Here is a 14,861-nt window from a genome sequence, read left to right on the forward strand (position 1 = left end):
CACAGACCCATGCGCAGACAGTTTGCAGTCAGACCCAGGAAGGATTTGACTGCCAAGAACATCGGGCAGCACCAGGGCCCTTGGAAGACATCGGGGCTGCCCAGAAGTGGATCGGATCCCCCAGTAAGCGGCACGGGGGATCCGATCCATAGGGGCAGGACCCTTACCTGCCATCGTCATGCTTGACCGCGGCGTGTAAGGGGTTATACTCGCAATCAGAGTCTGCTCCAATGGCAAGTGTTACAGTGCAGAGTCCAAAAAGATCGCTACAGCTTACCCCCTCCTCCTGATTCCACAACTGTCTCTTGTTGGAAAGAAAACCGCCAGGGTTTTTTTGGAAACAAGGGTTCATCCAGCACCATGTTAAAAGTATTTTCACACTTTATTCTTTATCTTATAAAAAAATCATGGATAAAAAAAAAACAGGATAAATACATTGTAGCTGACGCATTACGAGCCTTTAGTGGCTCTAAGTCATAGCCTAACGTTCTATACACAGACCAAACTTATATACCTACATCTGCATATATTGGAAGCAATTTAATTGTTTAAATATCAGAGGTAATTGGATATAGTTTAATGTAATTTAACTATTCTCCATGCCTGGAGAAGAATCATATGGAAAGTAAACACGTGCATGAGGAATATTTAATTACATTCGATTACCAAAATATATTTAACTACTGATAACAAAAGTTTGCTTTTTTGTTTTTCTTTCACGGTTATATTATATTGTATTTTAATTGAATATGTATGCCCAAATCTGTAAGGACTTATTCTGATCGTGTAGTGCACCCCTCTAGGGATGATCAGGCATTTGTGTGTTAACTAGGAGAAGTTGGAGGTCACAGACCATGCACCAAGTGATCAGAAGGTTCCAATTTAATTGCTTCCAACATATGCAGTTGTAGTTATACAAGTTCGGTCTGTGTATAGAACATTAGGCTACAACTGAGGGCCACTATATACTAAAAGATGAAGAATATAGCGTGAAAAGAAAAACTTTTAACATGGTGCTGGATGGACCTTTATTTCCAAAAAAATGCATCTAAGCTGACCTGAGTCATGCTGCAACAACCCTTTCTTCCTGTGTCCTCTGATAAACACAACCTTCTGCACACATGATTCACACTTATTTCTTCATTTATGTGCTGCAGCTTAGCAGGAGTGTGTGACCTCTCAGGTATTAGAAAAAGTAATTTACCTACTTCAACCACATCCCTGAAGAGAGGCACCAACATACTGCTATACACACGGTGAATGGCCTAAAACAGACAAAAAAAACAAAACCACTATCCAGACAACCTAGGGAATGGTTCTCTGATGACTTACCTCCTCCTTAGGCTCAGTCTTTAGTTTCATCTCCTTCTCTTGGCTGGAACTTGGGACGATAGAACTACTGCACTGACTGAGTTTACTGTCCAGCAACTCCACTCTGGGCTTTACATCTTTTCTAGGTTTCTCCTTCCCCTCATCCTTGTCCAAAAGGTACCTAAGTAGCGCATTGTTCTCCTTCTTCTTGGGGCTCATTTGTTCCGGTTTCATTGTTGCTTCAGTGCAAGATGCAGAGTTGACAGTCTCCTGCAAGTTGTCCTTGCCTGTGGCTTCTGCTGTGATTTTGGCAACTTCAGCTGGAGAGTTTCCATTCTGTAGCAGCTTATGAAGAATGCGGTGCTTCTCCTGGAGCATAGAGCCATGCAGGTTAGAGGTGGAACTGACCCCGGAGGTGGTGGAAGAGGAGACTCCTGAAGGACTGGTAACATTGGCGGATGAATCTTTACAACTGGAATCCATGTTTGTGCTGGTCATGGCATCGTGACTGCGCTCCTCTGTAGAGCAGGTCAGCAACTGTAGGAGCTTCTTGTGTCCCTTACTTTCCACCTGAGACCTCTGTCCATCAGAGCCTTCAATGATATTCTCTTTTGCATCCCTCTCGCTGAGATGATCTCTCCCACTGGATTGACACACAGAACTCTCTACCTGTGCTTGCTCACAAAATAAACCAGAGGGACTCTTACACTCTTGGCTCCCCATTTTAGCCTGCTGGGCCAGATTTACATTGGAGGCAGTCTCTGCTTTTTGACCAGTGGATGAGAGAGAAGACAGGAGAGAACTGCCAACTCCTTCACTTATTGCACGGAGAGCGCTTAGTGAACTGCTGGAAAAGCTACCTCCATTAGTGTTCCCAGAAGATCCCACAGGAGAATTCATCCCTGCAGAAGAAAACAAAGTTTATGAAAAAAAAAAAAAAAAAATATGCACACACACACACACAAAATCATAATACAATATAATAGTAGAAACAAAATAAAAAGGATAAATACACCCAACATTTATGCCCCTGATGAAGGGCGCATCAGCTTTATGCATCTCTTAGGTTTTTGAGCCTGCCTTGTCCCTCGAAGATTGTGGGAGAGGATTTAAACATAGTTAAAATGGGTGGCTAAGGATAGAAGATGTGGAAAGATAGTGAGGCTCATTTACCAAGGGTTGGCGGACGCACTTTTGTCAGATTTTCCGATGGTTTCGGGGTTTGCACGTCTGTGATAGGTATTTACCAGGGGATTGTGTTGCACGCAATCAGATTTTGGCGCAGCTGTGCCAGCTTTGTATGCGACAGGAATTGGGGGGGCGGGCCATCGGACAATGCGACTGATTCGGACTGAGCATGGGATTTAACTTTCAAATTGTGTCGCAAGATAATGCACTTACATACACCAAGAAGAAGGAGGAGAACTCCAGCGGACCTGAGCATGGAAGCGACACATACAGGATATCAGGCGCACGATCTTAGTGAATCATGGCACAGTGCAATTCTGGTCGGACAATGCACTTTCAGGGAACTCCGCGGACAGGTAAGTAAATGTGCTTCATTGTCTGGATAATATACTAACTGACTTTATCCAGCATATAACATGATCCAAACTTGAGTTATGGAGGTATCCCAAATACATGCAATAGCCCCAAAATACTGAAATACTCAATAGACATCAAAAATGCTTAAAACAGATTTCTATAAAAACAAATCTCTTTATTGATACAGTTAAAATTAGCAAATAAATAAAAGTACTTTCAAAAGGAAACGGGCACAAGCAGTAGAATCGAAGAGCAAATATGATAAGGAAGGCATCAAAAATCCAACTACTAGGTTTCAGTACAATATATAGTTTCAAATGAATCAATCAGAGCATATGTATTTACTCAGAAGCATTGGAAAACAATGTGTATGTAACAGGGAGTGACCTAATAGAGTATATACATGAATCACAACAGCTGAAAAAAGTAAAAAGATCCTAATCTTACCCTAGATTTGTGGCAATTGACACAATCAGGCAATTTTACTCGTCTCTCACTAACAGGTTTTTTCCCCTCGAAGATTTGACACGGGATTTAAACAAACATAGTTTAAAATGTGTGGCGAGGATAGAAGAGATATCGTCTAGATAGTATACGGACTGAATTTATAAGAAGAATACAAATATGTTTTTTCAAGGTGTTAAATGGAAAACCATAATATCAAGGAACAAGTCGTGGGTGGGTTTCTCTGACTGGATCCTCAACGATTCAATCTTATTTCACAAAAAAGGCCTGGAGATGGTCACACAAAAGACCCATTGGTCAAGAGTTCATTTTCCCCATTAAAACATCAATCCTTAATTCAATTTATTAAAAAAAAGAGATTGGTGACACTCACAAATAAAGTAAAAAATCTACAGACTATAGGGTTGGTGTCTAAGTATTGTTAAGGAAGGAGTTGTGGCTGCAAGGTTGAGTGTTTTGTATGATTGGCTTGTGTTGAAGGCATCTGGGCTTGCATGTAGATTTGTAATAGAGGGGATTCGTTCCCCTTCGGCTGTCGTTCAGATTGATTTGCCCTTGCTATTGCCTTTATAGTGCCATTATTATAAGTTGAGTGGAATGCTAGTATTGGTGTTTTCGTAGGAGAAACCTACAAAAACACCAATACTAGCATTCCACTCAACAAGGGCAAATCAATCTGAACGACAGCCGAGGGGGAACGAATCCCCTCTATTACAAATCTACATGCAAGCCCAGATGACTATGGTCAGAAAGCAAGAGTTCTCCTTAAGGAGAGTTTGTCAGTTAAGGACGCCTTTTATTCATGTGGAGACTTAAAGAGAACCCGTCATACAAAATAACCCCCCTAATCTAAATAGATTTTCATAAACTGCCATTAGAAAGCATTGCCTCTATCCCTTCATTGTCCCTCTACATGCCTGTAAACTTAAACAATGAGGTCCTAAAGCTGTATGCAAATGACCTGTGAGATGTCCAGTGAGTCATTAGCATATTCAAGCTGTCCAGCTTATTCATGAGTGGGAGGCACAGCCACACCCCCAGTGCTAGACTGACAGCCTGTATAATAGTGTAAGGCTGTATAATTACGTGCTTCCTGGCGCTGGCGGCCACCCCCACTGCAGCCTGTGTGTATATAGTAGAGAAACAAAAGATCCAGGGTGCAGCCATGTTACAGCAGAACATGTCAGATTCATGTGTAGCTGATGTCTGTGTCTCTCACTTGTATATTAGGAGGATGCAGCATGTCAGCAGATGCAGCACACACACTAGCAATACTTTACTATACATTACACACAGACCTGAGCAGGGGGAGGAGAGGGGAAGGGGAACAGTGGTGACATCACTGCCTCTGATCATGTGATCAGACTCATTTACATAATAAAGAAAAGATGATTTTACAATGATTAATGTATGAATTGACTAGATAAAGGCTAGGATGGGATCCTTGTGAGCTGCTCCAACAGGTAGAGGTGACAGAAATAGTGACACAGACCTGATGACAGGTGTCCTTTAAAGCAGTAGATGCTCCACTAGGGAATTCTGGCAAGTATGCAAATATGTTTTCCAAGGTGTCAAATGAAAATAGCCTCTTACACAGCGAAACCAAATTCCCTACACTGTACTGAGGAAACCCAACCAGGTGGAAACAGTGTGGTTTACAGTTTTGAATCTGTTAATAACACATGTTATTAGACATCTTGTAGGTCATACTTTGTGTTAAGGGGGCTGCCTTTTAAAGGTAGAAGGAGGCATGGTTTTCCAATTAACACCTTTTAAAACATACAAATTTGCATACTTCACAGAATTCCCTAGTGGAGCAAGTATGGCTTTAAGTCCCCACATGCCTATGTGGGAACCATTACAGAGGACCAATGGCAATAGATTTTAGAATCTGCAGCCAGAGTGTTGGTTAGCAAGGTCGAAGAGTCTATATCCCATTTTGAACAATAGATGTTATGATTGCCCCAGATGCAACAGATCTAGGGCAGATCTGATACACCTGATGTGGAACTTCCCCAAATTGTGTCGCTATTGGCAAGAGGTTCTTTATCTGATGGGTTTAGTTTTCATTTATGCTGTTTAAATAGAAAAAATGGAAAACTATTGTTTTGTTTTCAATAAAAATTTTATTTGATCATAAAAAAGTCCCCACAGGCAGCCTTAATTGGCAAACTCTCCATAAGGAGAACTCTTACTTTCTAACTGACTTTATGACAGATATCCGACTCCTGGACATATGGAGACTTTGGAACCCGGAATGGAGGGAATTCTCTCACATCCACTCATCCTGGTCCAGGATAGACTACTTCCGTATATCCTCTGACTTCGTGGGTAAAGTGACCAGTTCTGACATCTTCAATATGGTTATATCAGACCACTCTCCCATCTTGGTGCAGTTGGTGGACAGGATACAGATTATATCTGGAGGTGTCCGCCCTGCCTGGCGCTGGATGAGAGTTCCAGATGCCTGGTGACAGGAGTGTGCCGCTACCAACTCTCCCCATGAGGACTGTCCTCAATCAGACTGGAATACTGCAAAGATACTTACAATCTTCACTATTACAGTTGAAGCAGCTAGGAAAGTCCAGGAATGTAGTGAGACTTCGCAGAGCATATACAGCTTACCAAGCCTCTCTTAGCCCTTCCTCCAAATTATCCTGGCAACAAGCCAGGAGTGATCATGATAGATGGTGTGGGGATTTGCTCTGGTAGTTGACTGGTAGCAGTGCAGAAAGCAGGGACACAAGCAGGTTAAAAGTCCAACTTAAGTGTTTTATTCACACTTGCAAAACAGAACACAAATTCAGCCTCGGCTTAGGCACATGCAAAAAAACTTTACAAAAGTAATTCCTGCCCGGCTAGGCACTGTCTAACACATTTGGCGGACCCTAGCTATCCGGGTACCAGGCTGCCTGGCACACGCTCTTGGCCAGCAGCAAGACAGGAGACCCTCAGTTACCTTTGCTGTGATAATGCAATCTCGCTTTCAGCTCTCCAGGTAGGGCCTCTCCTACTGCTTCTGGCCTGCAGACTAAATCAGGCCCTAACGAGACCTGTGACCTGCACCTGTGGACTATACAAAAGCCCAGGACCGAAGCCCGGGTGGAGTAGGAGTCCCACTACCAGCCTACCCCTACTCCATAATAAGCAGGCCCAGTACGGACATTACCAATGTGTCTTTGTTAGCTAGGCCAACACAGACAAAACAGACGTCTCCTGCTTATCATGTCTGCATTAACCCTTGGGTTACTGCAGACAAACCCAGGGCTTTTACCACATGCATTTCATCTGCCTGTAAGACAGATAGCGGTTTCCCCACACAACACCTCTCACTTTCTCACATACCCTCCCCCTCAGTTCAGACCCACCGGGGCGAACTCCTGACATTAAGCAATGCGTTCGGGACAAGGCATCCGCATTGCCCTGTAGCTTCCCGGCTCTGTGCTCCACCATGAAACTGAAATTTTGGAGGGACAAGAACCACCTAGTGACCCTGGCATTCTTCTCCTTAGTTCTACTCATCCACGTGAGAGGAGAGTGGTCAGTTATGAGACGGAACTGTCGTCCCAGCAAGTAGTACCGTAGGGACTCTAATGCCCACTTTATCGCCAGACATTCCTTCTCTACGATACTGTAATTTTTCTCTGCTGGCGTGAGCTTCCTGCTTAGGTAAGTAATGGGGTGTTCCTCGCCATTCACCTCCTGAGACAGGACAGCTCCCAGTCCTACATCTGACGCATCCGTCTGCACAATAAACTCTCTCTTGAAGTTTGGCGTAATGAGAACAGGAGATCCACACAGCGCAGACTTCAATGTCTGAAAAGCCCCTTCTGCTTGTTCATTCCACCGCACCATGACAGGCCTTTTACCCTTCAGCAGGTCTGTCAGGGGAGCGGACATGGTGGCAAAGTTTGGTATAAACCGTTTGTAGTACCTGACAATGCCCAGGAATGCCCTGACTTGCTTTGTGCTCACTGGTTGAGGCCAACCCTGTATAGCGTCAATCTTGTTAACCTGAGGTTTAATTATACCTCGACCGATCACATACCCCAAATAGTGCGTCTCCTCCATTCCTAGCACAAACTTCTTGGGGTTTGCGGTCAGGCCCGCTGCCCTTAGCCTGTACCTTGGCCAAGTGACTCTCCCAGTCTTGGCTGTAGATGATAATGTCATCTAGATAGGCGGAGGCGTATCTCCTATGTGGCTTTAACACTATGTCCATTAACCGTTGAAAGGTAGCGGGGGCCCCATGAAGCCCAAACGGTAACACAACATAGTGAAAAAGGCCCTCAGGGGTAACAAAGGCTGTCTTTTCTTTAGCCCTATCAGTCAGGGGTACCTGCCAATATCCTTTAGTTAAATCCAATGTGGTGAAGTACCGAGCTCCCCCTAGTCTCTCAATAAGCTCGTCCACCCGGGGCATGGGATAGGCATCAAACTTAGACACCTCATTCAATTTTCTAAAATCGTTGCAAAATCGCAACGTCCCATCCGGTTTGGGAATTAGAACAATTGGACTGGCCCACTCACTTTTGGACTCCTCAATTACCCCTAGCTTCAGCATCTTCTGAACCTCCTCTGATATGGCCTGTCTACGAGCTTCAGGGACTCTGTACGGCCTTAATCTTACTTTTACCCCTGGCTCAGTGACAATGTCATGTTTAATTACAGATGTGTAACCAGGCAACTCTGAGAACACATCTGTATTCCTTACTACAAACTCTCGAGCCTCTTGCTGTTGTCCTTTGGTAAGGGTATCGGCTATTCGCACCCCTGCATCTGCTACAGGCTTATCTGCAGCCTGTGAGGGTAGCACAGGAGGTGGACTAGCCAGAATCATCTCTGTATGCAGACTTTCTCTGTCTTTCCAGGCCTTTAACAGATTAACATGATAAGTCTGCTCGGGTTTTCTCCATCCGGGCTGACGTATCCTGTAGTTCACCTCCCCAATTTTCTCTATAACCTCATACGGTCCTTACCATTTAGCGAGAAACTTACTTTCTACAGTGGGGACTAGCACCAACACACGATCCTTGGGACTAAAGCTCCTTACTTTTGCTGACCTGTTATAAACCCGGCTTTGAGTCCTTTGTGCCTCCTCCATATGCTCCTTGACAATGGGCATGACGGCTGCTACCCTGTCCTGCATATCTGGGATATGGTCTATTACACTTTTGTGGGGGGTGGGTTCTTGTTCCCATGTCTCCTTGGCTATGTCCAGGAGACCCCTGGGATGTCTGCCATACACTAACTCAAAAGGTGAGAACCCAGTAGAGGCTTGTGGGACCTCTCGGATGGCGAACATTAAATATGGCAACAATACATCCCAGTCCTTCCCATCCTTGTTCACCACCTTTTTTTAGCATACTCTTTAAAGTTTTGTTAAACCGTTCTACCAATCCATCCGTCTGAGGATGGTACACAGAGGTGCGTAACAGTTTAATGTTAAAGAGCCTACATAGCTCCTTGGTGACTTTTGACATAAAAGGAGTCCCCTGATCTGTGAGGATCTCCTTGGGAAGTCCCACCCGGCAGAACATGGCAAACAACTCTTTAGCAATTAGTTTCGCAGAGGTGTGCCGTAGTGGGATGGCCTCAGGATATCGGGTAGCATAGTCCATGACTACCAGGATATGCTGATGCCCCCGAGCAGATTTAACCAAAGGACCGACCAAATCCATGGCGACCCTTTCAAAGGGTACCTCAATAATGGGCAGAGGTACCAACGGACTTCGAAAGTGTACCATGGGAGCATGCAATTGACAATCAGGGCAAGTTTCACAATACCTTTTTACCCTATCATACACTCCTGGCCAGTAAAAACGCTGCAAGATGCGTTCCAGAGTTTTTGTGGTACCTAGGTGCCCTCCCATCACATGCTTATGTGCAAGGTCTAACACCATCTGACGATATGGCTGAGGTACCATTAACTGCTCCCGGGTTTCACCGTGGAGCTTATCAATGCGGTACAATAACTCCTGATTTACCACCACACGAGGGAACAACTTATCCGCACTTGGGTGCTGAGGTACACCATTAATCTCTACCACATTTTCTCCGGCGCGGACCAGAGTGGGGTCCTGGAGTTGTGCAGTACCAAAGTTGTCACGGGATACCTCCAAATCCGACAACTGTGGTCCTGTCACTACCTCCTCAGTTTCGCCTGCTATAACATCTAGGGGAAACATTACACTTCCATCTTCTGTCACCCCTACAGCAGGAACTCCAGAGTCTGGGTCATCAGGCTCGGGTTTAGAGATCTGACCAGACAACACAGGAGAACAACCCCCCAACTCTTGGTTTCCCCGCCATAGAGTCCAGAACATGGGGAAGTCCCGTCCCAAGATAAGGTCATGGGACAAGTTCTTGACAACCGCGGCCTGATGTAGTGTCTCTCCACAAGAGGTCTGGAAGTTAATAACTGTGGTGGGGTAGTCCTTTACGTCCCCATGGATGCACAGGACACCAATTGTGCGCCCTGTGACTGTCTTGGGGTCTATGAGGGACCCATTAATCAAGGTCACCCGACTGCCTGAGTCCAGCAGGGCCAACGCTGGATGCCCTGCCACAGTCACCCGGCACAGGTGGCGCTCATCAGCAGAGTTGGGGCTAGTAGCTGTGTAGAAAGGGGCAGCATAGAGAGAAACCCTTCTGGTGGAACTGCAGTCCATGGGCTCTGAGGAATTGGGGCAATGGGCTGCAATATGACCTCTTCCAGGACATGCACTAGTGTATACTTCACTGCACTTTGCCCGCTCCAATCCACCATATGTGGGGATTTGCTCTGGTAGTTGACTGGTAGCAGTGCAGAAAGCAGGGACACAAGCAGGTTAAAAGTCCAACTTAAGTGTTTTATTCACACTTGCAAAACAGAACACAAATTCAGCCTCGGCTTAGGCACATGCAAAAAAACTTTACAAAAGTAATTCCTGCCCGGCTAGGCGCTGTCTAACACATTTGGCGGACCCTAGCTATCCGGGTACCAGGCTGCCTGGCACACACTCTTGGCCAGCAGCAAGACAGGAGACCCTCAGTTACCTTTGCTGTGATAATGCAATCTCGCTTTCAGCTCTCCAGGTAGGGCCTCTCTACTGCTTCTGGCCTGCAGACTAAATCAGGCCCTAACGAGACCTGTGACCTGCACCTGTGGACTATACAAAAGCCCAGGACCGAAGCCCGGGTGGAGTAGGAGTCCCACTACCAGCCTACCCCTACTCCATAATAAGCAGGCCCAGTACGGACATTACCAATGTGTCTTTGTTAGCTAGGCCAACACAGACAAAACAGACGTCTCCTGCTTATCATGTCTGCATTAACCCTTGGGTTACTGCAGACAAACCCAGGGCTTTTACCGCATGCATTTCATCTGCCTGTAAGACAGATAGCGGTTTTCCCACACAACACCTCTCACCTTCTCACAATGGCTAGAACAAAAGGAGTCATTTTACAGTACCCAAACAGAGGTTAAGCTGCTGAGATATAGGGATAAAGTTGGGAAACTCCTGGCCCGTTTCGCTAAGGCATCCTAATCATTCCGCCCACTCTTGGCTCTAAGGGACTCTGAGGGAACAGGCCGGCTATTACCCACCAAGTTTCTGTAGATCCTCTGCAGGATCTGAATATCTTTACTCTGCCCTATGACCCTCCTGACAGGGTGGGTAGGTCCATTGAATGTAACCAGACGACAAAACGACTGACACTAAACTACCGTTGTCACCAGAAAAACTCTCCTTGGTCATAGGACAGCTTGCCTCCTCAAAGGTCCTGGGGCCCGATGGATTTACGGGTGATTTTTATCATTTCCTGAAGACACAGCCTGCCCCTTTTTTAGCTTGAGTTTTTAATAGTTTTCTTTCAGAAGATCCAGACTAACTCTGCCTACTTTAAGATCATTCCAAAGGAAGGTAAAGATCCTCTATCCTGGGCCTCTTATAGGCCAATATCTTTAATCGATGTGGACCTGTATTAAAAACAGGCTGGATGAGTGTTTCTTCCCAGACTGGTCCATACTTCGCAGGTAGCACTTGTCAAGGGTCACTCAGTGGTTATTAATATCCAGAAGTATTGTCAGTACTAGATCCTATTAAAACTGAAAACTGAGCCTACCCTTCACCCATCTCCAGCTATCTTAGACATAGATGTGGAAAAGGCTTCTGACAGCGTAAGTTGGGGTGGTTGAATGCAATGTTGGACCAGATAATGTTTTCAGGGACCTTCAAGACCTCTTTGGGCACTCAACTCTGAGCCTTGGGCTTGCCTGGGTTCAGCTCTACTCCTTTTCTATTACGCAGGGGACTGGACTGTCCTTTGTTTACTTTCCTATTTAAATTAGTAATTGGTTACCAAGTTGCTACCCAGATGTTGAGGGTATTGCTGTGGGAAGCCATCAGTTGCGTGCTACATTTTTTGCAGATGACCTTCTCCTTTCCCTGGCAAACCCTATCCGAGAATTGCCCTTGGTCTTCCACCTGTTGGATGACTTTGGTAGTTAATATAAACAGACGTGAGCTACTCAGCGTACCATCTCCTGTCCCCAAATGACACTCCTTATTAAGTCGACTCATGCCGCAATAAAATATCTTTATTAACATCAATACCAACAATGTACACAATACAAATGTATCACCCCACTATATATAGTGGGGTGATACATTTGTATTGTAAGTTTGATACATTTGTATTTGTAAGTGAAGCATCATGTTATTCTTCACTTGACATTGTTGCTTCAATAACAGTAATAAAAATTATTATATTCTTATAAACATAAACCCTCCCTATCACTCTCCAACCCTCTCTCCCTCCCACCCCTGTATCAACATAGGAGGGGAAAAAAAAAACTTTTCTCCCAATTTTACACTATTCCTTCGTTAGGGTCCTTTCCAACTGCTTGATCTTATTAACCATATTTATCCAACCAAGTAAGGGAATAACTTCTGCATTACCCCAGTTTCTGGCAACACACACCTGTCCCACATGTAGGACTCTATTCAACAAATGTTGAGTCCCTTGGTCCAATCAGATTCCCTCCGTGTCGCCCAGAATAACTGCACATAACGTAGGAAACAGTGTTGTACCGATCAGTCTTGACATATAGGAACAAATTTCCAGCCAAAACTCTCCAATTGTTGGGCAGAAGCAGATGACATGACAAAAATGTGCCTCTTCCCCTCCGCATCTCAAACAGCTGCCATTCTCTTAAAGCTTCATTTTAAATAGGTGAAATGGAGAATAATAAATCATAAGAATGTTGTACTGAATTAATCTAAGATTCCATCCTAAAGAGCACTGGCATTCCGCAGAGGTCCTGATAAATATGCCCCTTTGTGTTTTACTCAGGTACGAAAAGGCCTTTGTACCAAATTTTGAGCGCCATACATCGACTAACCCTAGTTCATCACATAAAATTGATAATTTAGATTACCTTTCACTAATAAGTTCTCCCACCCTTCCCTCCAAGCTCATCCGGTCTAAGTTAACATTAAATATTGCATTCAGGTCCCCGATTATTAATCCTGGGTAGTTTTCCTTGCCTTCCCAGAATTTTAACAACTCACCGAAAACACCAAGAGAGAGAGGAGGAGGAATGTATACAAACACCAAAATAATTTGCTGTCCGCCTAGCAACCCACACAGAAAAATATATCTCCCTCCTTGTCCATTTGTTTACTAAACAGCTTAAAGTCGATTTTTATATGTATATGTTTTATATGGAGTATGTACTCCGGTATGAATGGAACTTGCTACCGACCCATTTTTTCCCACACCCCACAATGATGTGTGGCTGTGGATTCGGTCAAAAATCATACATCTACATAATTTATCACTGAGACCCCCGAATGTTCCAGGCAAAAATCCTTATTATAGTGCCCATTTAACAGATAAAGGAAAAAAAAAGAACCCTCCCCCACCACCACCTAGATCTACCGTAACCATGTTCCGTTGATCTCACACTTCCTCCTGCGCCATTCCTCTACCCTTCCGAACCCCCTCTCCCCAATCATAGCAAATATAACCACAGCAAACACCATGACAAAAAAGTGAGACCTAGCCAAGTTAACAATCTATGCCCTTTCATAATGATGCAGGGTTACATCTTAGGAGCCTTGCTTTCGAGCCACTGATACCTCTTCTGGGGAGTAAAAAAAAAAAACAGGTTTTGTTTTGGTGGATAACTCGTAATCTCACAGAAAAGAGCAATTAATATTGCATCATTGCTTCCAGGAGCATGCCTTTTCACTTCTATGAAGCTCATTCTTGCTTTTTGTGTATCCCTTGAAAAATTGGGAAATATGAAAAACTTTTTTGCCCAATTACCAGAATTGGGTCCCCACCCCTGAGATTTTGTAGGATAAAGTTCCTGTCCTGTGAGCTAAGCAGTTTAACTAGAATAGCTCTAGGTCTGTCTCCCTGTGGAGGTTTTTTTTTTTAAATGGGACCCTGTGGGCTTGTTCAACCCCAAAGAAAGGTGTAAATCCCTCCGAACTAAATGTGTCCAACAGCCATCTCCTCAGATATATCCATGTTTTTCCCACTTTCGGGGTAGTCTACCACCCTGTTTGGGTATTGGACCTTCTAGATCCGTTCAGCTTTTCTTTAAGGGCTTTATTGGCCAACCTCAATTCAGAAAACTCTTGCCTCACTTCTTTCACCACCTCACTTACAGTGGCTTCCGTCTCCCTACAATCCAGTCTCAGCTTGTTTACCGCATCTCTAATATTTGTGATATCTGCTCTCACCGCTCCCATCTGCATATCCTATGAGTCCATTAATACTTTAGTCTCCCAGACGCTTCTAATATCTCTGAGAGAAGGAATTCCCTTGCGAGGGATCTTCCATCTGCAAACCCGAGAATCTAGATCCGTTTTTTTCCTCATCTTTGGCTAACTGCCGGGGCCAAACCGGGGAATTTTTCTACATTTTATCTAGCCCCGTAAACCTACATGTCGCAGTTTTTCGGCCCATCTTTCCCTCAACCGCTTCAAATACACCAACAGATATACCACCAGATCTACGAAAATGTATCTTCCCGAGGGAGCTTTGTCCCATGTCGTACATAGGAAATTAATGTGATACGAAGCCTGTGAAAATTGTAGTGTAGGAAAACCGGAGCGCCCAGTTATCCTTTGGGGGAAATTACCTACGGTGGGCACTGTGTCACACTGTTAACCAGCTAACACCGCTCGCCATGTAAAAGGCAATCCTAAGGCCCAATTACCCCTGTAAAAAAAAAATTAAGAATATTACAAAAAAAATATTACAGAGTTAATACATTCAGGGGAATATTGACTTTCCGCTAAAGCAGATGCACAAAAAACAGTATAGAGGAAAAGACAAGGTAAACTATCTCTGTATATCTTTCCAGGCAAAATAGTGTCCTGATAGGCCAGTTATCTCCAACAGGGGATTAGCTTACACCATGTTGTAAGGATTGGCAAAACAAAATTGGTTGTTAAAGTTAATCACTCCTTACTCTCTTCTTGAGCATCTACAACATCAGTTTTCATATACGAGAAGGAGACCACAGAAAGTATACACCTCAA

At 44.4% G+C, this 14,861-nt stretch overlaps 1 protein-coding gene across 14 annotated transcripts in view; it reads right to left on the reverse strand.

Annotated features, from left to right (window-relative positions):
* The window catches only part of NCOA3 (nuclear receptor coactivator 3), a 393,748-nt gene that overhangs the window by 228,278 nt on the left and 150,609 nt on the right, over positions 1-14,861 (reverse strand). For all 14 annotated transcript variants that reach the window (XM_072110548.1, XM_072110547.1, XM_072110549.1 and 11 more), the window contains one exon: positions 1,333-2,213. In XM_072110548.1, coding sequence (XP_071966649.1) covers positions 1,333-2,213 — 881 coding nt within the window. The remainder of the gene's footprint in view (positions 1-1,332; positions 2,214-14,861) is intronic.

This window comes from Engystomops pustulosus, chromosome 6 (assembly GCF_040894005.1).
Source record: "Engystomops pustulosus chromosome 6, aEngPut4.maternal, whole genome shotgun sequence".
Taxonomy (NCBI): domain Eukaryota; kingdom Metazoa; phylum Chordata; class Amphibia; order Anura; family Leptodactylidae; genus Engystomops; species Engystomops pustulosus.